The following is a 27,325-nucleotide window of genomic DNA, read 5'->3' as shown; positions in this document are numbered from 1 at the left end:
AGTTATTAAAGACAGGAGAAAAGCTTAGTGAATTGAGGCCAGTGTCTTATTTTCGGGGAAACACTGTATCTCAAGCCGGGGGAAATTCTGTCTGCAATTGCAATTTAGATTCACCCCTCCAAATCCTTAGAAAAGAAGTGGCCAGAACCTAGTCTTCCTTTGAAGATACTACATATTGCTAAGGTGCACCTTTACTGCAGCCACACCAGTTAAGACAATCTCTGACTGGCTGCTATGTGTTACCACTAAACAAAGCAGTACGGTAAATGTTTCAATTTAGCATTGGTTCCTGTAAGTGCAGTTATTCAGGATGTAGTTGTAAATGCACCAATCTAGACACATTTCAGTAATAGGAGATTGCAATAAATGTCTCGGTTTGAAACATTGGCAGAAAGAACACTAAATTAGAGCAGCTTAAGGTTGCATCTGTCTAAACATACATTAAGCAAATGAAAACATACACTAGCAGACAACTGTCTCGCTGTATTTCCACAGCAGATTGGAATTCATTAATTTACATTTTTTTCCATGAAGTGGGTTTGCCTAAGTGCAGAGAGGCAGCCGGCAATATTTTTTTTCAGCCCACTACGAAGACAAAATTGGTTGTGCGTTCAAATATTTACTATGCTTTAAATAAGGGAACCAGTAGTCACAGCAACAAAAGCAAATTACCGTGCTGGCTTGTAGACAAACACCCCCCCCCCCCCCCTGAATAAACAGCACAGATGATGATGGGCGCACGAGAAGAGGCTAGCCATTGTTGTAAGTCACGGAAAGGAAAAGCAGTGCAATTTACTGCAGAATAGGAACCACCAGGGTTTCCTTCTGAAATAATCTTTCAGAAGGAAAAAAAAAAAACAAAAAAAACAAGCCAAACAAAAACGAGTTCTCACTTCAACCCATTTACTGGTCACAAACTGTAACTTGCAATGTAGGACACCAGCGAAATTATAATCGTGTTACTTCGCTGATAAGGATAACCCTTTCATCCCAGGAGAAAAAAGATCAAGCTTAACAGAAACCTGAAGTAAATGTTCCACCAATCAAACCCAATTCTGCCAGGTCCTACATATGTAAATATTTTCTTACTGTTGCAACATTTCACCTGTTTCTTGCTGTATTAAAAGGATATCACCAGCGGGGCGGGATTTCCCAAGACAGAAGGTGCAGGAGGGGCGAGTTGGAGTAGAAGGTCTCCTGCTCTCCACTGGAGGTAATCCTCCAGGCCATACCTCCCAACTTTTTGAGATGAGAAAGAGGGACACTTACCCCCCACCCCTGACCACGCCCCATCACACCCCTAATCACGCATATAACGATTTCATAAGAAAAATAGGTTTTATAATTTAAACCACACTGGTCCTTTCTATCCTGGTTCATTTTCCTTCATATTAAGATTTTAAAATTAGTAATATATCAATTTAAAGGATGGGAGTAAAGTTTAGAGTCAAACATTTTTTAGAAGATACATTTATATATTGATATAGAAAGAGGGACAAAGTCCTGAAAAAGGGACAAATGGGTAGGACAGAGGGACATGGCTCCCAAAGAGGGACTGTCCCTCAAAAAGTGGGGCAGTTGGGAGCTACGCTCCAGGCTAGTCTCTCACTAACCCGAGAGATTCGCAGCAGGGTCGGCCTCTGCTGAAAACAATCTATAAGGCTTCCATCTGCTTTTACATTTTTTTTTTAATATAGGTTGCCTCCATTGCGTTTATAATTAAATCATCACCCTCTTTTAGGAAGTTGGTGTCTTTAGGTCTTCTGTAATTCACCTTTTTCTAGGAGGCGAATGCAGACAGAGTTCCATCACTCAGCTGAGTGCAGGGCCAGCTTCATCATTTATCACCATTCTAGTATTTGCCATAGGGGCAATGTTGGTTTGTGAGCCCCTTTTTCCCTCAGGGCTGTGAAGTTGGAATCATTTTGGATACCTGGAGTAGAAGATTTCATAAACTGAGGAGTTGGGAGGGTCAGATGATTTTTGTACCCACTCCATAACCCTGCAAGGGATGTGGCGCTAGAGTCAAAGAAGCAGAGGTGGAGCAATGTTGAGTACTTGGAGTTGGAGGTTTCATAAACCGGAGTCGGAGTTTGAGCTGGATGATTTTTGTACTTTTGCTAGGTAATTTACATTTCCTCTAAATACTACACCAGGTTAGTTTCTGGTCTTATGCATTCTTTTGTTTTAGAAGTTCATCAATACTCTCTTTCTTACGGTGTATAATGCAGTGTGGTGGTATCATGGAACTGAAGGCTTGGTTCCCACTTGCACAAACCAGTTTTGTAGGTTTTTGGAAAAACAGCTAGGGTCATGTCCAGGAAAACAATGTTAAAAATAGCTTGTGCGCTAAACGGAATGCAAAATCCCAACCTGCTACATTTTTACTGGATAGTGGATGAGTTTCCCATAAAAACCTATAGTGGAGCATATCCACTCAAGAAAAGAAGGAGACAAGAAAAATAAGCAGAGCGGACAATCTGTTCTGCTCATCTCCGATCTAAATGGGGAAATTATGAATTGAAATCTAAAACTAAATTTATCCTTCAACGAGTACAAGATCAGAGAATAAAAACCAGTGATTGTTACTTTTCCTTTAGCACTGTAAAATAAGCCTGCATGTCCTATTGAGACAGATAAATCTTGTTCTTTGACTGTCCCTTGTACATCCCCTCATTTCACGACCAGGAAACATCCTCAAAACAAACATTTCTGAGAATTCTCTCTGTAATTACTACCTACCTGTAAACAGGAAAAAAATTAAGACCATGATCATAGTGTAGCCAAAGTACAAAATGGTGCTAGCAGTTCCTGTGATTTGCAGCTTAGAGCAGAAATAATGAACTGCATAGATAAAGAGGTAAACGGCGGTGAATCCGCTCGTTAAGAAGGATCTCCACCACCAATGGTAATCCTGAAAGGAAAGAGAAACATTTGTTTTATAAAGTCATTTAGCAAATTATTTTGGGGTTTAAAGACTAACGCTTGTCTAAATACACTTCCTGTAGTAGTTTCTAAAAGGTAAAGGCCTGTAAATATAGTCATTTTTTTCTCAGCTTCTGAGGATGGCAAGGCTGCCGTTTTTAAAATTTTCACACTTATGCTAGGTACACACTATGGGCTTGATTCACAAAGCGGTGCAAAGTGTTTAGCACGGGTGTGCTAAACAGTTAGCACGTGAAGTGCCGTTCACGGACTTTTGCGCGCGCAAAAGTCCGCGATCACGCGAATCGTGGCACTTTGCGCGCGCAAAAGTCAGCGAAAGGCACTTCACGTGCTAACTGTTTAGCACACCCGTGCTAAACACTTTGCACCGCTTTGTGAATCAAGCCCAATACCATTTTCTGGCAGATTTACCTGCCAGATCAATTTTTTCCAACATGTCTGATCTGAATTTCGATCAGTTTCCATAGAAGTGAACGGAAAATTGTTCGAAATTCAGATTGAACATATTAGAAAAAAAAATCGATCTGGCAGGTAAATCTGCCAGAAAATTGTATTGTGTGTACCTAGCATTAACCTCCCTGGCAGTAATCCTGAGTCAGCCTTGGGGTGAAAAAAAAAAAGCCAGGTGTAGTAATCCCAAGCCTGACCGGGGGGTCCTGAAGCACAGTGTGCATTTTAACTCGCCTGCCTCATTCAACCCGACCCCCCCCCCCCCCCTCCGGACGCTGGCAGTCATTCTCCTTTTGGTCCTTGGAGGCTCTGGATCCCCCTGGTGAGATCGCAGTTTGTAGTCATGACGACAGCGATCTCATTATAGGGATACAGCGCCACCCGGAGTACGGAGGGAGCGCTGGATCCCAGAGAGGAGAGTAAGTGCAGGGCTGCCGCAGACCTCACTGCGGTATGATTCCCCCCCCCCCCCCCCCCTGGTTTTAGTGTCTCTAAGCATGCTAAAAATTTGCACCGCTTTTGAAATTTCGGAAATAATCATACCGCCAGGGACGTTAAAGAGGAACTGTAGTAAAAAATTAATAAAATTGCTTATTTTTTACAACATTAATTTATAGTTTTAGTCAATGTTTGCCCATTGTAAAATCTTTACTCTCCCTGATTTACATTCTGAAATTTATCACGGGTACATCTTTAGTTCTGCTACATAATCTGTATGGAATGTTCGTTACTGAGAGTTGTATGCAGAGAGGGAGATATCGCTTTGCTTGCTCGGCAGTTGGCAAAAGCTCCCGTTTCTCACAATGCAACAAGGTTCACAGACAGCTAAAACTGTCAGGACCAATATTTTGACATCACACTGTGGGAGTGGTTTCACTATTTGAGAAAAGGTAAAGAAGGTCTCTCAAAGGAAAGGGGATATCAGCTACTGAGTGTGATGCTGATCGCTAAAGTCTTCAGCTAGTCGGCAGAAGCAGTAGCAATACTACATAGGGTTCAAAGAAACCTGAAGACTGCTAGTGGTGGACTCTGTTCTGCTTGGGTTGCACTAAGCTCCATCAGTAGCAAGTCATGAAAAAGCCCTTGGGGACTGTTCTCACTGGGCGATTAGCAGGCGATTCCCGCTAATCGCTGAAGCGTTAATGCTTTTCAAAGCGCTATCGCAATACTAACTATTGGCAGTGATCTCACTGCCGCGATTGCGATTAGCAGCAACCGCAAAACGCAGTGCATGCAGGATTTTACCGCGATTCTAGAGCAATCGCGATATAGTGCTTAAGCACTAATCGCAATTGCTCAAAATCCTGAGTGTACAGTGATTTTTCCATGCTAATCGTCGTAAAATCCCCCACGCAAAATGCTAGCGCTAAGTGTTTTGCACTTCTAAGTGAGAACAGGCCCTTATACTCTCTGTGCAGTCAGGCACTGTACTGCATATGTCACAAATGGTGCATCACTGTGGCAACCACTGTGCTTCACTGCTTGGCTTCCAGTACATCAAGCAATGTAAGCAGAACCATTCTGCTATCTGAAGAGGAGACGTGAGGTGGAGAAACATGGCAGATTCCCCTGTCTTTTGTAAGTTAAGTATAGCATGCTCATCATATAACACGAGTTCATTGTATAAGTACCTCTGCACATAGATGGAAGTAACACAGCAAGATGGTAGCTTCTGAACAAGTTATTAGGAGTATTATGAACACCAGAAACAGGAAACCAAACATATAGTACATTTGATGAGACCTACAAAACAAAATAAATGACGTGAAATGTACAAAAGTACGACCAAAGGGCCTAAAAATGACTAAAAAGCAGACATTTATGCATTTTTTTTATCATGTATAACATTTAACAGCCTATAGAAACAACAAGTTACATAGAAGGACATTTGACAAAAGGAACGAACATTATCTGAAAGAAAACGTACAGCATACAATTGTACATCTATTTAAAGAGACACTGAAGCGAAAAAAAATATATGATATAATGAATTGGTTGTGTACTAAGAATAAATTACTAGAAGATTAGCAGCAAAGAAAATATTCTCATACTTTTATTTTCAGGTATATAGTGTTTTTTCTAACATTGCATCATTCTCGAATATGTGCAGATTACACAACACTCAGCATTCAAAATGATGCTTTCAGAGCAGTCTGTGAACTAATGACCTCTCTGGCAGAGAAAAAGTAAATAGTTCAATAACAGTTGAGATAATAAAAGTCAGATAACAGCCCTCTCCACGACTAACTTAGTCGGAGAGCTTAATGGCTTGTTTGCATAGAGATAACAACTGGAGTTTCTCAACTCTTCCTGTACTGGAAACAATTAGACTGATGTATCTGATCTTAAGGTTTTATTTCTTAGCTGTGCTACACATACAAATCATAATATCATAATTTTTTTTCGCTTCAGTGTCTCTTTAATGCCCCAAGTTTTAAGTTTAAAACCAGTGAAAATATGTCTACTGGAACAGTCTTGCTTGTCTGGAGTACCCATGTGTGCAGAGCTGAAGATAGCAACTGATAAAAGATAGCAACTGATTTGCATTCCATTGAGGGAAATAAGTTTTTGAACCCTCTAACAATAAAAGACTTAATACTTAGTGGAAAAACCCTTGTTTGCAAGCACAGAGGTCAAACGTTTCTTGTAATTGATGACCAAGTTTGCACACATTTTAGGAGGAATGTTGGTCCACTCCTCTTTGCAGATCATCTCTAAATCCCTAAGGTTTTGAGGCTGTCTCTGTGCAACTCTGAGCTTGAGCTCCCGCCATAGATTTTCTATTGGATTAAGGTCCGGAGACTGACTAGGCCACTCCATGACCTTAATGCGCTTCTTCTTGAGCCACTCCTTTGTTGCCTTTGCTGTATGTTTTGGGTCATTGTCGTGCTGGAACACCCATCCACGACCCATTTTCAGTTTCCTGGCAGAGGGAAGGAGGTAGTCGTTCAGGATTTCACGATACATGGCTCCGTCCATTTTCCCGTTAATGCGATTAAGTTGTCCTGTGCCCTTAGCAGAAAAACACCCCCAAAGCAAAATGTTTCCACCCCCATGCTTGACGGTGAGGACGGTGTTTTGGGGGTCATAGGCAGCATTTTTCTTCCTCCAAACACAGCGAGTTGAGTTAATGCCAAAGAGCTCTATTTTGGTCTCATCAGACCACAGCATCGTCTCCCAGTCACTCACAGAATCATTCAGGTGTTCATTGGCAAACTTCAGACGGGCCTGCACATGTGCCTTCTTGAGCAGGGGGACCTTGCGAGCCCTGCAGGATTTTAATCCATTGCGGTGTAATGTGTTTCCAATGGTTTTCTTGGTGACTGTGGTCCCTGCTAATTTGAGGTCATTCACTAACTCCTCCTGTGTAGTTCTAGGATGCTTTTTCACCTTTCTCAGAACCATTGACACCCCACGAGGTGAGATCTTGCGTGGAGCCCCAGAGCGAGGTCGATTGATGGTCATTTTGTGCTCCTTCCATTTTCGAACAATCGCACCAACTGTTGTCACCTTCTCTCCCAGCTTCTTGCTAATGGTTTTGTAGCCCATTCCAGCCTTGTGCAGGTCTACAATTTTGTCTCTGACATCCTTGGACAGCTCTTTGGTCTTTCCCATGTTGGAGAGTTTGGAGTCTGCTTGATTGATTGATTGATTCTGTGGACAGGTGTCTTTTATACAGGTGACTAGTTAAGACAGGTGTCCTTAATGAGGGTGACTAATTGAGTAGAAGTGTCTAACCACTCTGTGGGAGCCAGAACTCTTAATGGTTGGTAGGGGTTCAAAAACTTATTTCCCTCAATGAAATGCAAATCAGTTGCTATCTTTTTTTTAAGGTTATTTTTTCAATTTTCCTTTTGATGTGCTATCTGCCACTGTTAAAATAAACCTACCATTGAAATGATACTGTTCTGAGACTTTTCATTTTTGTCATTGGACAAATGTACAAAATCAGTGAGGGGTCAAATAATTATTTCCTCCACTGTACATATCTGAATGATGAATGTCAATAAGAAAAACTGCTGGCTTGAGTAATTGGCATATCTACCTGCCTGAAGAAATTGCACCGTAAGGATAAATTCACTGTACTCTATGATTATTTTATCATTATTTTTAGTATTTATATAGCGCCAACACCTTCTGCAGCGCTATACAGAGTATATTGTCCTGTCACTTATCTGTCCCTCAGAGGGGCTCGCAATTTAATCCTTACGATAGTCATTTGTCCATGTATGTATAATATAGTGTATTTACTGTAGTCTAGGGCCAATTTAGGGGGAAGCCAATTAACTTATCTGTATGTTTCTGGGATGTGGGAGGAAACCGGAGTGCCCAGAGGAAACCCACACAGACATGGGAAGACCATACAAACCCCTTGCAGAGATTGACCTGGCTGGGATTCGAACTGGGGACCCAGTACTGCAAGACGAGTATGCTAACCACTATGCCATCGTGCTCTATGCGGGAAGGGGGGGGTGCCATGTCAAACTGCAATTCTACTAGAAGCGTCTGCCACAAATGCAGCGTTAGCCTTTTATGGTTTTGCAGGAAATGTCATTTCAACATTGGCAGAAAACAAAATGGCAGCCCTCATAGAGCAGACAGCACATTACGCAGTTCAGGCCAGTACAATGACAAGACACTGCAATAGTAAAATGATGTTACAGTAGAATCCCTTTATAGTAACCTCCAAAGGCCCAGGAAAAGTAGTTTACTATATCAGAAGTTTACTTCAGCAGAATTGGTCATACATTGTATATTTATACAGACACATTTGCTGGGACCTGAGGACTGAGTTTACAGTACTATATCCAGATAATTACTATATAAGAGTTATTATAACGAGATTCTACTGTATTTATGATTGAAAAACATGACAGCAATGGGATCATCTAAAGGAAAGTATAGTTCATGTTCTCTTTAACAGAGGTCTCTTAACGGAAACCCAAGGGGAAAATGAGCAGATCAGATACAATTGTATCGATCCTCCTACTCCTGAAAAAACACTTTTTTATTATTATTATTATAATAGAATCCAACAGTTTTCATTTTAAAAATGTAAAATAAAATAAAAATACCGGTAGGTTAATGTTGTATTGTCTCATATGAATGATAGCCTCACACAGCCTCAGTGTCCCAGGGCTAAAATATGTGACCATTACCCTTTTTAATTTATCCCTTGCAGCCATTTACTGCCAGGAAATAGTTTTATGGCTGTAAGTCTTTATCAGTGAGTGTTACGCCAACGTCCGACTAGCTCCTGACTAGAGAGAAACTGTCCCTTGCGTACCTGAATGTTTAATTCTTACAGGGAAAAAAAAAAAAAAAAGCAATACCCAGTTACTTGTATTCTTGGCACTGTACACACATGTAACCTTGGGTACACTTTAAAGTCTTGTCCACCATCACAATATTTGAATCCAACTTTCAGAGCAGAAATGTGATAGTTACCATTATGGATTTGTATTTAAAGAGAATCCGAGATGGCTTCTAAGAATCCAATTAGCATACAGAGGCTGGTTCTGCATACAATGACCAGCCATTGTTGCTATACTGTTTCCCCCCAGCCCCCCCCCCCACTGCGCTCTGCTGTCCCCCATAAATCAATCGGCTGTTTGCATTGTCAGTGTGCCGCTCCCCCGCCTTCCCCCATAGCGCCGGTCCCAATCAGCGGGGAGGGAAGGGACGCGTGCGGGGACCAGCGATATGGAGGAGGCGAGGGAGCGGCAGACTCCAGCAGTCACCAGCACGGCAAATTTATTTATTTATGGGGCATAGCAAAGCACGGGGGGGGGGGGGGGGGGGGGGGGTATAGCAATAGAGGCTGGGTATTATATGCAGACCCAGCCTCTGTATGCTAATTGGATACTTAGAACCCACCTCGGGTGTAAGGTGTAAGGTCTAAGGCAGTTATTCCACATATTTTACTGTTTAATAATCTTCTGTCACAGAACACGCATGCTGCCAGAATTTGTTCAGCCGCATGCATACTGCAAATGCTAGCCCAGGGTTTTGTATTGTAAAACCAGGTTCTTTTCTGACACTGGTTTATCCTCTATTTTAACACCCAAGTGTATCTAACATTTTAATGTTTGTTCATACACTGCTTTGTCTAAACTTGTTGCAAAATATTATTTCAAAAACAAAGAATCCATAAAAGACATAGGCTATATTTATTAGATATTTATAACCCCAGCAAGTGGTGTTGTAGCTACTATTTTTATATTTTAAGTTTACACATACCTGGGGCTTCTTCCAGCCTGACCGCTCCCACGCCGCTGTCCTCCGCTGCCTTAAGCCTCAGCAAATTGCCCCGGAAGGCCCGGTCCTGGGCATTCTGCATAGGCTGGCTGCACGCGTTCCCCCGTCATGCACAGAACCCTCCAAGCCACGGGAGTGAGACAGAGGAGCCCTCTTATAGGGGCCAGTTACAGAGGCTGTGAGCAGCTGAGGACGGTGGCAGCGGAGCGATCTGGCCAGAGGGGGACTGGAGGAAGCCCCAGGTATGTGTAAAGTTTGTATATCCCCCGTCTCAAGTACACTTTAAAGGACAAATGAAGTGAGAAGAATATGGAGGCTGCCATAGTTGGCGGCACTAATATTTATAGAACAGACAAGCATACAGCTACTCTAGTCAAATCTGACAATGTCAAACACCTGATCTGCTGCATGCCTGTTCAGGGTACATGGCTTAAAGCAGGGCTGTGGAGTCGGTCCAAAAATCCACCGACTCCGACTCCTCAGTTCAGGATTCCACCGACTCCACGACTCCGACTCCTCTAATTTGCATATTACAATTTTGTTGATTAAAAGTATGTAACATGAAATTCGTCTCTTAACTGCCAACGCTTAGGAATTTTACAAGACAACTGAAGTGAGAAGGATATGTAGACTACTATATTTATTCCCTTTAGACTAAAACTAGTCCTTGGTAAGAGTACTTGTAAAAGGTACAACCGGAACAAAGAACATCTATCAAGTGTGGGTGCATGTAAGAATGATGTGCAGGTACTCTGCAGGGGAATGAGGAGATTGAACACAGACAACACCTCTGTGTTCAATGTGCACAGCATTCTCAGTGGATTCCCTGCAGCTCTGTGGGGAGTGCATATGTAGAGTATAGTACTACTGTGTAACAAAGTAAACCTGAGACAGATGAAATTAAAGTTTTATACATACCTGGGGCTTCCTCCAGCCGCCTTCAGGATAATCAGTCCCTCGTTGTCCTCCTCCACCACCTGGATCTTCTGCTATGAGTCCAGGTACTTGAGTCAGTCAAGCGTAGTGCGCATGAACACACTCCGCCGTGAGCGTACTACACCTGTGCAGCACTATTGCGCAGGTGCAGAATGTTCCTGGCTGTGGGAGCGGCATGCGGCCGGACATCGCTGACTGGCTGAATTACAAGGACTCATAGCAGAAGATCCGGGTGGTGGAGGACAGTGAGGGACTGATTAGCCTGAAGGGGGCTGGAGGAAGCCCCAGGTATGTATAAAACTTTACTTTTCATCCGTCTCAGTTACCCTTTAATTTGTAGTCACCAAACCAAATTTTAATAACATATCAAATTATTTTATTTCATCAGCAAAGGGAGTGCATACATTTGCATAAATCAGCATCAATGCAGAATTATTTCCATCTCGTTGACCATCTCTATTAGTCACATAGCTACACATCAGGCTTTATTCTTACAGCATAGATGTTATTTAGTATATATAAGAGATTCCTGTGTACACATCATATATACAGTCACAATCAGATATGTATATCTGACTGCTTTATTGAAGCAGCACAAGTAACTAATTTTGATTGGTTTATTTCATTTTTGTGGACTAAGCACAGCTATTACTGTATATATACTGTATATATACATTATTTTTAATGACTATTATCTGAGAAATAGAACATTTTATCATATTTTCTATTTTAATTAATTACAAATTCATTAGGAGTCGGAGCATTTTTTCCCGACTCCGACTCCAGGCACCCAAAATTGCCCAACTCCACGACCCCGACTCCACAGCCCTGGCTTAAAGTATTAGGGCTAGTTCACACTGGGCGATTTTTCAGCGATTTGTTGATCACTGGCAACAGCAAAATGCTGCTGCTAATGCAAGTCAATGGTAGTGTTCACACCGTGGGAAATCGCCAGTGATTAGCTATTTGTGGATGGTGCATGCAGCATTTTTGGAGCGATTTTGGAGCGATTTTATTTCAATGTTACAGAATCACAAAACGCAATCACTCCTAAATCACTTTCTTGTACAGTGAAAAAACAGCTTTTTGCTGATCACTGGCGATCAGCAAAACTCTACCAAAGCGCACAGTGTGAACTAGCCCTTAGAGGAAAAATGATCAGCAGGACTGCCAGGCAAATGGTATTGCTTAAAAGGAAATAAATATGGCAGCCTCCATTATCCCTCTTGTTACAGCTGTCCTTTAAAGGCAGCTGCTCGAACTTATCTTGACCAACATTACATAGGTCAAGATTAAATGTTACATGAGGGTCTATGCACTAAAGAACTTTAATCTTGACATGTTGCAGATGGTGCACTTTAACCACTTTACCCCCGCGCGTACGGATTTCTCCGCCCCTTTTTCCATCCTTTCACCCCCAGGGACGGAGAAATCCGTACTCTGCGCACTCCCGCCGCTGTCCGCGCTCCCGCTCGTAAACACGCCGCCCGCCGCTAGTAAACACGCCGCCGCCCGCTCGCCCGGAGATCAATGAACGGGAAAATCCATTCCCGTTCGTTGATCTCAGCCCCGCAATGATCTGCTGCCGCTCGGCTGAGCAGCCCGATCATTGTGAAAAAAATAACAAAGTCCCAGCCTCTTTCTACTTCCTGCAAGAGTCCAGAAGGACGCTTGCAGGTCGTATGAAACAAATTGGTAATGGTGCCATCTTGTGGCCAAATAGTAAAACTACATCCTAACCATTTTTTTACACACAAATAAACTTGTTTTACACAAAAAATTAACTCCTTACCTCCCACACTCCCCAATTTTTTTTTTTTGTAATTAAAAAAAAAATAAAAAAATTTACAATTTAAAAAAAATACATAAATAGTTACCTTAGGGACTGAACTTTTTAAATATTTATGTCAAGAGGGTATAACACTGTTACTTTATAAACTATGGGCTTGTAATTAGGGATGGACGCAAAACTGAAAAAAATGCACCTTTATTTCCAACTAAAATATTGGCGGCAAACATTGTGATAGGGACATAATTTAAATGGTTTTATAACTGGGATAAATAGGCATATACATTTAATGGGTTTTAATTACAGTAGCATGCATTATTTAAAAACTATAAAGGCCGAAAACTGAAAAATAATTTTTTTCCCACATTTTTTCCTATTTTCCCATTAAAACACATTTAGAATAAAATTATTCTTGGCATAATGTCCCACCTAAAGAAAGCCTAATTGGTGGCGAAAAAAACAAGATATAGTTCATTTCATTGCGATAAGTAATGATAAAATTATAGACGAATGAATGGAAGGAGCGCTGAAAGGTGAAAATTGCTCTGGTGGTCAGGGGGTAAAACCCCTCAGTTGGGAAGTGGTTAAGATTACCATTACAATTTACATGGTGACTTGCACAAATTGCGTTACATGCTATATACATGCACCACTTACATTGTATGCTACTGAAGCAACGCAAGTAGTGCATGTACATAGCGCGGTATGCAATTTGAGTAAGCCACTAAGTAAATGCTTGTAATCTCAACATGCATCTACTGCCCACATTAACATTATGCAAGTAATGAGAGAACAGCGCTGGCATTGCAGTGCCTGTAGGAAGATTTGGACTAACTAGTCTCTATTAGTGTTGGGCGAACACCTGGATGTTCGGGTTCGCGAACGTGCGCCGAACATGGCCGCGATGTTCGAGTGTTCGCGCCGAACTCCGTACATAATGGAAGTCAATGGGGACCCGAACTTTCGTGCTTTGTAAAGCTTCCTTACATGCTACATACCCCAAATTTGCAGGGTATGTGCACCTTGGGAGTGGGTACAAGAGGAAAAAATTTTTTGAAAAAGAGCTTATAGTTTTTGAGAAAATTGATTGTACAGTGGTGGGTGAGCGGTGTACTACTATTCCCAGCAGCGACACAGAGCACAATGCTATACAGTGGTGGATGAGCGGTGTACTACTATTCCCAGCAGCGACACAGAGCACAATGCTATACAGTGGTGGGTGAGCAGTGTACTACTGTTCCCAGCAGCGACACAGAGTGGCAGTAAACACAATGCTATACAGTGGTGGGTGAGCGGTGTACACAGAGTGGCAGTAAACACAATGCTATACAGTGGTGGGTGAGCGGTGTACACAGAGTGGCAGTAAACAATGCTATATAGTGTGGGTGAGCGGTGTACTACTGTTCCCAGCAGAGACACAGAGTGGCAGTAAACACAATGCTATACAGTGGTGGGTGAGCGGTGTACACAGAGTGGCAGTAAACAATGCTATATAGTGTGGGTGAGCGGTGTACTACTGTTCCCAGCAGCGACACAATGACTGGGGGGACCCTGGCTAGCCTGGCTGGAGAGAGAACTACCCTGCCTGCCTACCCAAAGCTAAACCCACAGACAAATGGCGGAGAAATGACGTGGATCGGGTATTTATTTACCCGAACCACGTGACCCGTTCGGCCAATCAGAGCGCGTTCGGTTCCGAACCACGTGACCCGTTCGGTCAATCACAGCGCTAGCCGAACGTTCGGCCATGCGCTCTTAGTTCGGCCGAACACCATCAGGTGTTCGGTCGAACATCACCCGAACAGGGTGATGTTCTGCAGAACCTGAACAGTGGCGAACACTGTTCGCCCAACACTAGTCTCTATGCACACAAATTTCAGTATGTGGTCCTGGCCTGTGCATGCTCTGACCACGTAGACAATAAAAACGTGTGGAAGAATGAAAGTGAAGGTCGACACTGCTGCCATTGGCTTTTTAATTCAAAGATTTGCATACATCAATAACGCATACATTTTGTGAAAACATATTGGTGAATAGTACACAAAGAAAGGAATATGACCACATATAGCACCACACCTCCAGATTGAAAAAGATGTAACAATTTATTTAAATATTCATCACATAGCACCATAGGAACAAAATTAAAAACATCTAAAAACCAAAGAAGCACCTCATCTCACTGGTAAAGATCCATAAAGGAAATAATCACAATTAATAGCTGTAATAGCAATTATATGTATCACCAGGGTAGCTCAGTATAAAGGCTCACACACATCAGACTATAGTCTTTGGAAAATGAAAGATCACAGACCAATCTTACCACCCTTCATGTAGTATGAGAGCCATACTCTACACAGTCTATTCTATGGAACTGAACTCCCCATCAGAAAAAAATCTTTGCAAGATGCTGCACACAAACATGCTGCACACACTCAAAAGATCTGTAGCTGCAAAAGATCTGTTCCTGCCAAAAATCCATTCCTGCAAATTGCAATGATAGTCTATGAGATCTGCAGATCATCATACACACATGATTTAACTGACATTCATCTGCAGATCAGATCCACCAGGATGGATTTTCAGATCTGCGGATGATTGCTTGATCTGCAGATGAATTTCCGATTAAATCATGTGTGTATGCTGATCTGCAGATCTCAGACTATCATTGCAATTTGCAGAAACGGATCTTTGGCAGGAACAGATCTTTTGCAGATACTGATCTTTTGTGTCTGTACAGCATCTGTGTGTGCAGCATCTTGCAAAGATTTATTTCTGATGTGGAGTTCAGCTCCATAGAATAGACTGTGTAGAGTATGGCTCTCATACTACATGAAGGGTGGTAAGATTGGTCTGTGATCTTTCATTTTCCAAAGACTATAGTCTGATGTGTGTATGCGGCCTTAAGAGCTGCCACAGGGATTGAACCCGGGTTCAGTAGGCCATACTACTAAAGTGCATATAGAAGTGAATAGACATCAATATAAACCATGATCAAACAACATGTAAATAACAGTGAAAAAACCTGTGGAAAGAAAGTGCATAACGTGCTAATAAATATATCATATAGGATCAGCCCAGTAACAACCCATGGTCCTGAATAATATCATACTACACTATTATTCAGCATCCATGGGTGATGCATATAATTGCTATTACAGCTATTAATTGTGATTATTTCCTTTATGGATCTTTACCAGTGAGATGAGGTGCTTCTTTGGTTTTTAGATGTTTTTAATTTTGTTCCTATGGTGCTATGTGATGAATATTTAAATAAATTGTTACATCTGTTTCAATCTGAAGGTGTGGTGCTATATGTGGTCATATTCCTTTCTTTGTGTACTGTCATTTAGTGACTAAGCACACACTTATATTTCACAGTGTTGCTGGAACACATCTTGTGTTATTGTATATTGGTGAATAGGATGGTTGCAATTGTGATGCAACGAACCGTGGTGGTAGGTGCAGGGCACTGGATAGCCTTATAGCCGTTTTGTTATGTGGTATAACAGAGGCGCCGAGTAAAATTAGTTAAAATTGTTAAAAAGGGGGAAGTGGGTGGACTCACCTCCCTTCTGAAAAAATGGCCAGACAAGAGGCGCTATATCTGGCTCTTGACCCGACTTTGCTCCCTCCAAAAATTGTTTGCCTGAAGAAGCGGGACTGTTACCCGTGAAACGCGTTGCACTTTTGGAGCTCATAATAAATGTTACTTTAAACTTGAAGTAACTTGCCCGTTGTCTGGCCATTTTTTCAGAAGGGAGGTGAGTCCACCCACTTCCCCCTTTTTAACAATTTTAACTAATTTTACTCTACTTGGCGCCTCTGTTATACCACATAACTGTTTAGTCCACCCTTGGTGGAGGGGTGTATCCCCATTTCTTCTATCTACAGAGAGCGACTTCTTAACCCTGAGCGGGGTCAGGTTACAATTCTCCCTGCCTGCTTATCCAGTGGTTGCCTTGGAGGCGACCCGTCCTTGCGAGTATAACCATTGTGTGTGTTTGCATCAGACATCACCTCATTAACATACTACACCATATTGGGCTCTCGGTTCTCCCCCTTTCTTTCAAGCTTATAGCAGTTTTGCGCTTTCGGCACTTCTACGGAGGCATGCACAAAAATGTGTGCGTGATTGATGTGGCAAGTTTTTGGATTAAAAAGCCAATAGCAGAAGTGCCGACCTACACTTTCATTCTTCCACACACATTGAGCTTCATGTTCTTTAGTACGTCAAGCCCATGGTAAGTTGTATGAGGGAAGGGGGACCGCTGCACACCAGGTAACATATGGGGGGGGGGGGGGGCACTAGGCACCAGGTGAAGCTGTATGGAGAAAGGTGGGGTGGGGAGGGGGAACCACTAGACACCAGAGAACACTTTATAGGTGAGGGAGGAGGGACCCCTAGAGAACCAGGTGATGCTGTATGGGGGAGGGAGGGGTGAACACTAGAAACCAGGTAAGTCGCATTTTCTGGTGCCTGGAGGGAAAATTAAGTTCTTAGGTTTATACTCAGATTGGATTATATTGGAGTATATATGGCAAGTGATTCAGCAATCCTCGACTGCAATTTTTTTGTAAACGTTTACAACCATCACCCAGGTCATATTGGAATATAGACAGGGTTGCTAAAAGAATAGTGGATAGTAAAAAGGACAGTAATGCAGACTAGCCTGGATGGTAAACTCTTGGTGTGGATGCCCACTGCAACGATAGTAGTGGAAATGCCCAAACTAATGCCTCCTGCTTTTTTTAAATCCAGTTTAGGCTTTCTGATGTCTCATGTCTAGAATTTTCCTCCACCTCAGGAAACTGACTATGTCAACCCCAAAGTGAGTCTACAGTACACTAGAAGATACTCTGAAGCTCTTGCTACAGAGAGTTCTTTACACTGTAAGAAATTGCGGGCAATAAAAAAAAAAATATACAGTAGATAAATTATCAGAAAGATATGGTATATTTAAAAAAAATCGTACACTTACCAAATACTGTTCAGAATAAAGAACAGCTGTATAAAAATGCAGCCAAATGGAAGAATCCCACCCATAACGATGCCAGGCAATGGTTTTGTGAAGAAAGACTGTGTGGGTATCTGCCGAGGAATTTGATTTGTGCGAACTGGATGTTCAATGGACTATGAGAAAAAATACATTAAAACCGTAAAGCCAATTATAAGAAACAAAACCATCACACCTTGTTTCTATTCAATAAATAAAATTCAGAATATGCCTACAAGGCAAATAAATCCAGGGCCAGTTTAAGTGTTAGGATACATCTATTGAAAGCGAGTCTGTCTTTATGGAATGAAACTTAGAAATGAATAATTGTGCCTAGCCCATCCGTCTTCACTAGACTGCTCTCACTGGCTAACGGTCACTATCTCTATTCATAGGATGACGATGACAAGATTAGTGAGCGCTGGTCTCATGATGGTTGGCCAATATGAACAGCTTAGTAAAGAAGGAAGGGGTGGACACAATTTGCAACTTTGGCCTGCGTCTTACTCCATAAACTGTTGGATCACTTTAAAGCGTACCTGAAGTGGTGACATGTCATCTAGAGAAACAAGCACATACAGTACTAGCCCTACTAAGAAATTATCTGAAGTCCCTTTCTGTTTCCAGTACAAGAGTAAAAAAAACAAAAAACAAAACGCAATTCCCATTCATTAATCTAAGTCCCCGATTCAATGATTGCTGGCATCAATGAGAAGCCTGGATCATTTTAACTTCCGAAGTAACACGTCTACACATTACTTCCTGTTCGTGTACTTATAGTATAGGAATAGGAAATAATGCGCGAGGACATCTTGTGGCCAAATAAAAAAATGTAACCACTCTGCAACCGCCTAACACCAATTGGCGGCCGCAGAGTGCTCCCCCAGGACTGCCTAACACGACTGGCATCAAGTCCTGGGGGCGGGGATTAGCAGGGAACGCGTACGGGCATGCACGATTGTTTCCTGCTGAGACATGGAGCGGACCTGCGTGATCAGCCTGCCAGCCAGTGATTGTGGCTGGCAGGATGTTAAGAAAAAAAAAGCCATTATTTACTTTGTACAGTGCTGCGATCTAGCGCAGCGCTGTTCTGGGGACAACCCTGTCACTTGGCTGTCCCCTGGGGTGGCACGAAAACAGATCCCTCTCATAGGCTGATGCCTATGAGAGGTGATCACACGGATTGGCTCTCAGGGGGGGGCTCTGTTGGTGGCAAGAAAAGGAGGCAAGATTATTTTGTGTGCCAAGTTGTATGGCGTGCAGTGAACTGTTAAAGCTACAGAGTGCTGAATTGTAAAAAATGGCCTGGTCACAACGGGGGTTTAAAGGGAATTTAAACTGAGAGGGATATGGATGTTTTCTTTTAAACAATACCAGTTGCCTGGTTGTCCTGCTGATCTCTTTGATTGCAGTTGTGGCTGAATCACACACCTGAAACAAGCAAGGAGCTAATCCAGTCTGATTCAGTCAGACCACCTGATCTGCATGCTTGTTTAGGGGCTGTGGCTAAAGTATTAGAGACACAGGATTGATAGGAGTCAGGCAACTGGTATTTTAAAATGAAAAATCCATATCCTTCTCAGTTTAGATTCTCTTTAAGCCTGTGGTCCTAAAGAGGTTAAAATTAACCCCTTACCTCCCACCCTCTCCCATAGTTACCCAAATAAATTACAAGCATAAAAAACAAAACAAAAAAAATACACAAATGGTTACATTTGGGGCTGAACTTTAATATATATACCGTATTTTTCGGACTATAAGAGGCACTTTTTCTTCCTCCAAATAGGGGGGAAAAAGTGAGTGCGTCTTATAGACCGAATGCTACAAAATTTGGACTGTGCTATTGTCTCCCGCGGCAATCTTTAATCCTGAGCGTGTCAGATGGAAAGGCTGGGAGCTCTGTCTGCAGCGAGAAGATACAGTATCTTTTATTTGCCTGCCCGCTGCCTAATGTCGGGTGAATGGAGAGGAGCTGAGCGGGCTAATATTGCAGCGTGCACGGAGAGGCTGTCAGCTGTCTGCAGGAAGATTTAGCAGCTTTTACCAGCCTGCATACTGCCTATATCGCGCTGTAATGTCGGGTGAAGGTAGGAAGAGAGAGTGGAGGAATGTAGCAACTTTAACTGAGAGGCTGTCTAATCGAAGATTTAGCAGCGTTTACTTGCCTGTCAGCTGCCGATGTAACTCTGTAATGTCCGGTGAATGGAGAGGATCTGAGCGGGCTGTTACAGCTTTGTGCACAGAGAGGCTGTGAGCTCAGGCAGACAAGATCCTTCCTGCAGAGTGCAGACTATATAATGCCAACTTGCCGGGTGAAGAGAGAAAGATGAGCGGCGAGTGTAGCAGCTTGTGCGCATTGCATACAAGCTGCCTGCTACACTCACCGCTCATCTTTCTCTCTTCACCCGGCTAGTTGGCATTATATAGTCTGCACTCTGCAGGAAGGATCTTGTCTGCCTGAGCTCACAGCCTCTCCGTGCACAAAGCTATAACAGCCCGCTCAGATCCTCTCCATTCACCGGACATTACAGAGTTACATCGGCAGCTGACAGGCAAGTAAACGCTGCTAAATCTTCGATCAGACAGCCTCTCAGTTAAAGTTGCTACATTCCTCCACTCTCTCTTCCTACCTTCACCCGACATTACAGCGTGACCTAGGCAGTGGGCAGGCTGGTAAAAGCTGCTAAATCTTCCTGCAGACAGCTGACAGCCTCTCCGCTCAGCGCTGTCTGTCCCCTCACCAGATATACAGCAAGTAAGAGCTGTTAAATCTACACAAACTTTTTTTTACCCGATGCTTTGAGAAATGAGTGGATAGGAGGGAGAGGTCAATGTGCCCAACATTATCAACTTGCTTTTAAAACTTGCAGAGGAGGTAAAAAAAACAGCACATACAAACGCATACAGACACAAGCAATGTACACACACACACACTTTGTCCTCCTACAGAGTCTAGCTCATATACTACACAGACACACACAGACACAGACACACACACACACACAGACACACACACACAATTTACATAGACACACACACACACACACACACACAGACTACACTCGCTCACCCACCCACCCTACACCTAGCATGTCAGCAATAGCACCAGTTTTTGCCTCAATTAGGGGATTACTGTAACCGGGGAAGGAATTACTGTAACTGGGAGATTATGGAGACTTATGGAGCTTGGGAGAAGCTCCACAAGACGCCCCTGTACCATAGATGCACCAGGGTTGTATATATTTTTTTTCCCTTATTTTTGTCCTTTAAACCTAGGTGCGTCTTATGGTCTGGAGCGTCTTATAGTCCGAAAAATACGGTATGTCAAAAGGGTATATTAATTTTATTTGACATTATGGGCTTGTAATTAGCGATTGACCCAAAACTGAAAAAAATGCACCTTTATTTCCAAATAAAATATTGTCGCCATACATTGTACTAGTGAAATATTTTAAACGTTGCAATAACCAGGACAAATGCGCAAATAAAGTGTGTGGGTTGACTGTTATTTTAAAACTATAATAGCCGAAAACTGAGAAATAATGAATTTTTTAAATTTTTTTCTTATTATTCCCATTGAAATGCATTTAGAATAAAACACTGCTCAGCATAATGGATCACCCAAAGAAAGCCTAATTGGTGGTGGAAAAAAATCAAGATATAGATCATTTCGTTGTGATGAGTAGTGATTAAAGGGAAACTTAAACAAAAAAAATGAGTTTTACTCACCTTGGGCTTCCAATAGCCCCCTGCAGCTGTCCGGTGCCCTCGCCGTCTCCCTCCGATCCTCCTGGCCCCACCAGCAGGCACTTCCTGTTTCGGTGACAGGAGCTGACAGGCTGGGGACGCGAGTGATTCTTCGCGTTCTTCGCCACAATAGCGCCATCTATGCTGCTATAGCATATATCATATAGCAGCATAGAGGGTGCTAAGGTGTCTGCGAACGTGAAGAATCACTCGCGTCCCCAGCCTGTCAGCTTCTGTCACCGAAACAGGAAATGGCTGCCAGCGGGGCCAGGAGGATCGGAGGGAGACGGCGAGGGTACCGGACAGCTGCAGGGGGCTATTGGAAGCCCTAGGTGAGTAAAACTCATTTTTTTTGTTTGACTTAAGTGTCCCTTTAAGTGTCCCTTTAAGTTATTGGCAAAAGTAAGGGAGGAGTACTGACAGGTGAAAATTGCTCTGGTCCATAAGGGGATAAACCCCTCAGTGGTCAAGCGGTTAAAAATAAAAATATAAAACTGGAAGAAAAAAAAACAGGAGAGGGATGCAAGATGATCTGGCTCTTCAGATCTTTCAGTGGCAAATTGGGGTGGCACGTGCCAGATTCTCAGACACAGACCTGACTGTCTCTGGGAACTTAGTCTAGTGTATGTACAAGGCCTCATCAGCTAGAAAACCAAACAGAGGGTTAGGTGCCAATAAATAATGTTAAGGTTACACAGGGATGAGAAGCATTGTGGTCAGACAGCTGTAATGACACACAGGTAAAGGCCCAAAAAACAACATCAAAGCAAACTCTAAAAATACTTTAAAAAGTGTACCAGAGACGACATGTGACATGATGAAATTGACATATGCATATACAGTAGCAAGCATACAGACACGTATGCTGTGCTCCTTTTCTTTTTTCCCTGCCTGAGTTTATAATTAGCTATGGAACTGAAAGTTTTTCTCCAGTCAAATTACAGCCATCAAAAAGACTTTCCTAAGCAAATACCTGGGCTTTTTACTGTGAGAGGAATACATTAAAAAGTCAATTGTTCATGTATTTTCACTCTGGGACTCTTGTGACACTGCAGTTGAGCAGAGACTATGAAATATTAAATCTGCTTTGTAAATGTTTATACATAAAATAAAACCTTGAGATATTTAAGAGTCATTTTTAGGAGTAAAAGGACAGATCCAATTGTTTATCTCAGTTTATTTTCATCTCTGGTTCACTTCAAGCCAGAATCATATGTACTCTGCAACAGCAAAAGTAACGATGAGGCACGTTTGTACAGGAGCTTTTATGTTTTACATTTACGCAGCTGAAGATAAATTAGTGAGTACTGCTTCCCTTATTTTTATTCATTTTAATTTTTTTATACTGATTGGTGCTTCCGTTTCATCATCACCATAACAGTTTCCATGCATTATTTGAGTGAGTATATAGCATCTAGAAATCTGGAATAGAGGAAACTGGGCCTTAAAAGAAAACTCATTTACATGGTTCACTCTTGGTCTGCTGGAACCTGACTGGCAGCGCAAATAGTATAGATATACTGTACTGCTTTGGACGTCCACTACAGTGCCAGATATACTCAGGAGTGGAGGAGTGCTACTTGATCAGATAAATGGCAACACATCCAATTTCCCCCCCAAAAAAACATGCAGCTTAAGGTAGAGTGTTGTGGAAAGGCAATAGACAAATGGTGCAGACACAGATTCATAGGAAAGCGTGGGTCTGTTCTGCATGTCTGTCTATCTATCAGAGTCGGCCTTAGAGTACGTGAGGCCTGGGGCAAATGTCATATGTGGAGCCTAAAGCCATAAGTGTAGGCCATCGACCATACCACCATGCTCACAGGCTTGTCCACTTCTAATACAGTACACCTTATTATTGTTTAAAAACAAGTTTGTCAAAGGCCACTAAGCCAACCAATAAAGTGGAGATGAGCACTAAGCTGGCTGGGGAGCTAAGGATAGGTAGAGGTTGGGGAGCTAGGGGTGTGTACCAGGCTGGCTGGGGAGCTAGGGGTGTGTACCAGGCTGGCTGGGGAGCTAAGGGTGTGTACCAGGCTGGCTGGGGAGCTAGGGGTGTGTACCAGGCTGGCTGGGGAGCTAGGGGTGTGTACCAGGCTGGCTGGGGAGCTAGGGGTGTGTACCAGGCTGGCTGGGGAGCTAGGGGTGTGTACCAGGCTGGCTGGGGAGCTAGGGGTGTGTACCAGGCTGGCTGGGGAGCTAGGGGTGTGTACCAGGCTGGCTGGGGAGCTAGGGGTGTGTACCAGGCTGGCTGGGGAGCTAGGGGTGTGTACCAGGCTGGCTGGGGAGCTAGGGGTGTGTACCAGGCTGGCTGGGGAGCTAGGGGTGTGTACCAGACTGGCTGGGGAGCTAGGGGTGTGTACCAGACTGGCTGGGGAGCTAGGGGTGTGTACCAGACTGGCTGGGGAGCTAGGGGTGTGTACCAGACTGGCTGGGGATGGGTGCTTGGCTGAATGGGGAGCTCCCCTTTCTGCACCACCAGGTGACAGGGTGATATGTGTTGTGTCTCTGTTGGCCTGACTTTGCTAGCTGACTGATTCTGTTGGTGGTATTGTAGAGTCTTTACCTGTTTAGCAAATTCCAAAATAAGATGCTTCGGAGTCTTGTGAGGGGATAATTGTCGCAGACTCACAGTGGTCAGCGCTGGATTGGTGGAATTTTGCACGCCCGTGGCCAGGAGTGGCCAGGAGTGCTATGCACATGACGTAAATCAGCGGGTCAGCACCTGAGCATAAGCCGACCAAGAAGAACAGGGCTCTCAGTGCGAGCGCAGTGGGCATGACTGCGGGGCCTGGGGCGATCTTGCCCCCCTTAAGGCCGCCTCTGCGTCCATTCTGGGTAGTGGACCTAGTGTGGATACAGCCTGATGAAAGGAATTTCAGCTTTCATGCTATTCCATGGTCAGCAGCTTATGAATCACCTTCATTAAAAATATATAATATGCTTGGTTAGTTTCTAATAATGCAACATAAGTAATTTGTAAATACTCACTTGCTCTTTAAATCCAAAGTATGCACCTAGGAATGTCAAGGGGACAGAGATGCCAAACCACATTGCCAGGACAGCCACCAGTGTGCCAAAGGGGATTGCAGCGGATGAGCCTTTAGCCCACAAAATAACATTCATGATGAAGAAATCAGAAAAAATGATTCTGTAAATGGAAAAAGACAGACTTTTAGATCTACAATAGAACAAAGTTGACATAAGCCAACACCAGCCATTATGTTTATTCAGTTATACCAGTCACACCTGAAGCTTATTTTATGCTGCCCTCTAGTGGCTAGGTCTAAAGCACAAGTCCATAGACTGCTGAAACTAATTTTCAAACTATTGAAAGTTGGGGAACTCAAAAACAGATGATTTTTTTTTCTAGGGTCCGATACAGGCAAAGGCTTATATTGAAGAGATACATTTACAAAACCTACAGTACAATAAATAAAACAAAATTTCGATTTCTTTGGTGGATACCACCAGCATGCAGGTTTTGATATTTCACTGTTGTACGGACGACATTTTAAACAGCCATTTTCAAACTGCATACATTTGCATAAAAAAAAAAAAAAAAAAAAAAAAAAAAAAAAAAATTCGCATAATTTCAGAACAATTTGCATCTCATTGATCATCCCTAATATATATGTGAATGGCTTCAACTTTATCAAGAATAGTACAATGAGGTTGTGCCCCGTGTCACCTGGTCAATAGCAGTGAATCAGTACAGAGCTGAATGACTTAAGGTGCCCATACACTCGTCAGATTGGCAGCAGATAGATAAGAAATGCATCTGATGATCTATCTGATGCGTTTTTAGAACATTTTTTACCAGGATAGAATTCCAATAGATTTCAGTTTGAAATCTATTGAAATTCGATCTGATGGCATTTTTTTGCCATCAGATTTCCATTAAGGCCAATGCAAACTGATAAGCAATCTCATCAGATCGACCTAAATTTTCCACCCTGCCAGTTCGATGGAAAACCATCGAAATCGATCGAAATCGGCCATCGATCGGTCGATTGGCCAACCGATTTGCAATTGATCGGTCAGAAAATCGGCTGAGTGTATGGGCCCCTTTACTCATTGTATTATGGGCTAGTGTCACAGGAAGTTGTAAAGATGAATTAGAACCAGTGTCACCTGATTAGCAACACACTGTAGCAGAGATACGTAACCACAGGACTGGTTGAACAGGATTATACAGTAAATCCTTTCACAAGAACAAAACTACGTCAGCCCATATGGAACTCACTATTTCTTCCAAGTTTTTTCCTAGGTGATATTTTCATACTTGTCCACAAAATGCCTTTTACACCAGCAAGCAAGAAAATATTCAAAAATTGATAGTACCTTTTCACCTATTTTTTGGGGTACTTTTTCAATTGCAATGTTCTGTTATTTTAAGGAGGGGAGGGGGGGGGGGGGGGGGGTTAAGAAAAAATCTCTTATGAGAAAAAGTTAATTTCAATAAGGACCAATTGGCCGGATCCAATTCACTTTTTCCTCCTACGTTTTCACATAGGAGATCATTTTTCATATTTTTAAAATAACCTTTTAGAGCTTCACAATTGAAAAATTATCAAAAAGTGAAAAAGTACTGCCAAAATTATTCTGAGAATGCTTAACCACTTGAGGACCGCAATGTTAACCCCCCCTAGTGACCAGGCCATTTTTAGTTAAATAGGCCACTGCAGCTTTAAGGCCAAGCTGCAGGGCCGTACAACTCAGCACACAAGTTATTCCCCCCCCCTCCTTTTCTCCCCACCAACAGGGAACTCTCTTTTCTTTGTCAAGTAACACAATTACAAAGAGGCACCTGGCTGCCTTGAAATTTTGCAGCATAAAGTTTTTTTTAAATATACCTTTGGAGTGCCGATCTACTTAATCTTTTTATATTTTTGGATAACAAGGATCCATGGTTAGAGCACCAAAATATTGAGCCAAAATATTGAGCCATACCATAAGGAGCGCATTGTTGACACTATACCTTACCAATTCATTTCAAAAGACAGCTAAGACAATACATTCAAGCAAGCAGATTTATGAAATAGTGTTCACTCCAAGTACCTAAACATGTAGCACTTACCCAGGACACAATAGCGCAGTCAGCAGCACATTGGATTTCCATCTCTCGCCACCAAAAGCTGAGAACAAAAATTGGAAATACCGGTAAGTAAAAAATTAAGACAAACTGCAAAAGTCTGCATTATCTGATCCAGATTATACAGAAAGGAAAATGTGTCCCAGTTTCCCACTAATACTAAAACCCCATTTTAGGCTCCTGGTTTTAGACGCTTATTAATGCATATTTACTATATTATGAAATATACAAAGTTTTGTGCAAAGCACACCTTAACTTTTTGCAATAAATATTTTTTAAAATGCCAGACTGGCTCAGTTGTCTAGCTCAATTCCCTGTCGTAATGACAGTACCGTCTTTATTGGAGACAGCTGTCCAACTTCTCCCCCTATCCCATCACCCACAGAAGATGAAGGAGGTGGGAGCGGTCAGCAGCCAGTCTCTCCCTGTGTGCATAGATCACCTGACCCCACCCATCTCCTTGCTGCCCTGAGAGCTGGTTCACACAGCTTTTTCTGCACGCTTGTGATTTTAAAAGCTCATGGTAATGTAATTTTTCAGCCAAAATACGGCTCCATATATCTTTGCATCGCTCATTGGGGTACAAGTGAATACAGACTGGCTGGGTGAAGAGCTCTACAGTGTACAGTACATTCTGCACTTTATATTACAGGAGGAGGCACAAGTGGCTGCCGAGGCCACAGAGATGCCCCGTCAGGAACGCCAAGAACCAGGGTTGGTGGAAAGGGCAGTTGAAATAATGGACCCCTTGGTTTATATTTGAGGTCAACTATGTTTACTTATTCTTCGGATAAAAGTGAAACGCTCAGTTTACACACTATTTGTGAATATATATAGTAGTGCCAAAAGTTAAACAGTGCAAAAAAAAAAAAAAAAAACGTTTGTACATTGCTAATGAATGCAATTTTACTCGCAGTAGGTGAAACTGACGCAAATCTGACATGCAGGAGATATTGGTGTTGGGGGCAGGGTTGAACTATTGGAGGAAGAAAAAGGCATTCCACTTGATACAGTGTGGTCAACAGCATGGAGAAACTGGACTAGTGTTTCTGTGCATCATTATACCATACCTCGCTTTATGGAAGATGGTGTTTGCCAATTACTCTTTAA

General features: G+C 42.6%; 1 protein-coding gene across 1 annotated transcript in view; it reads right to left on the bottom strand.

The window, feature by feature from the left end:
• Positions 1–27,325, bottom strand: part of LOC137529069 (transmembrane 9 superfamily member 2-like) — an 83,996-nt gene that overhangs the window by 11,907 nt on the left and 44,764 nt on the right. The window contains exons 12-16 of the mRNA XM_068250985.1: positions 26,201–26,258; positions 24,112–24,271; positions 17,359–17,510; positions 5,028–5,139; positions 2,743–2,914 (exon numbers count right to left, since the gene is read on the bottom strand). Coding sequence (XP_068107086.1) covers positions 2,743–2,914; positions 5,028–5,139; positions 17,359–17,510; positions 24,112–24,271; positions 26,201–26,258 — 654 coding nt within the window. The remainder of the gene's footprint in view (positions 1–2,742; positions 2,915–5,027; positions 5,140–17,358; positions 17,511–24,111; positions 24,272–26,200; positions 26,259–27,325) is intronic.

This window comes from Hyperolius riggenbachi, chromosome 8, assembly GCF_040937935.1.
Source record: "Hyperolius riggenbachi isolate aHypRig1 chromosome 8, aHypRig1.pri, whole genome shotgun sequence".
NCBI lineage: Eukaryota > Metazoa > Chordata > Amphibia > Anura > Hyperoliidae > Hyperolius > Hyperolius riggenbachi.
Note: the sequence above shows the minus strand (reverse complement) of the source record. Positions and strands in the feature narration are given on the sequence as shown.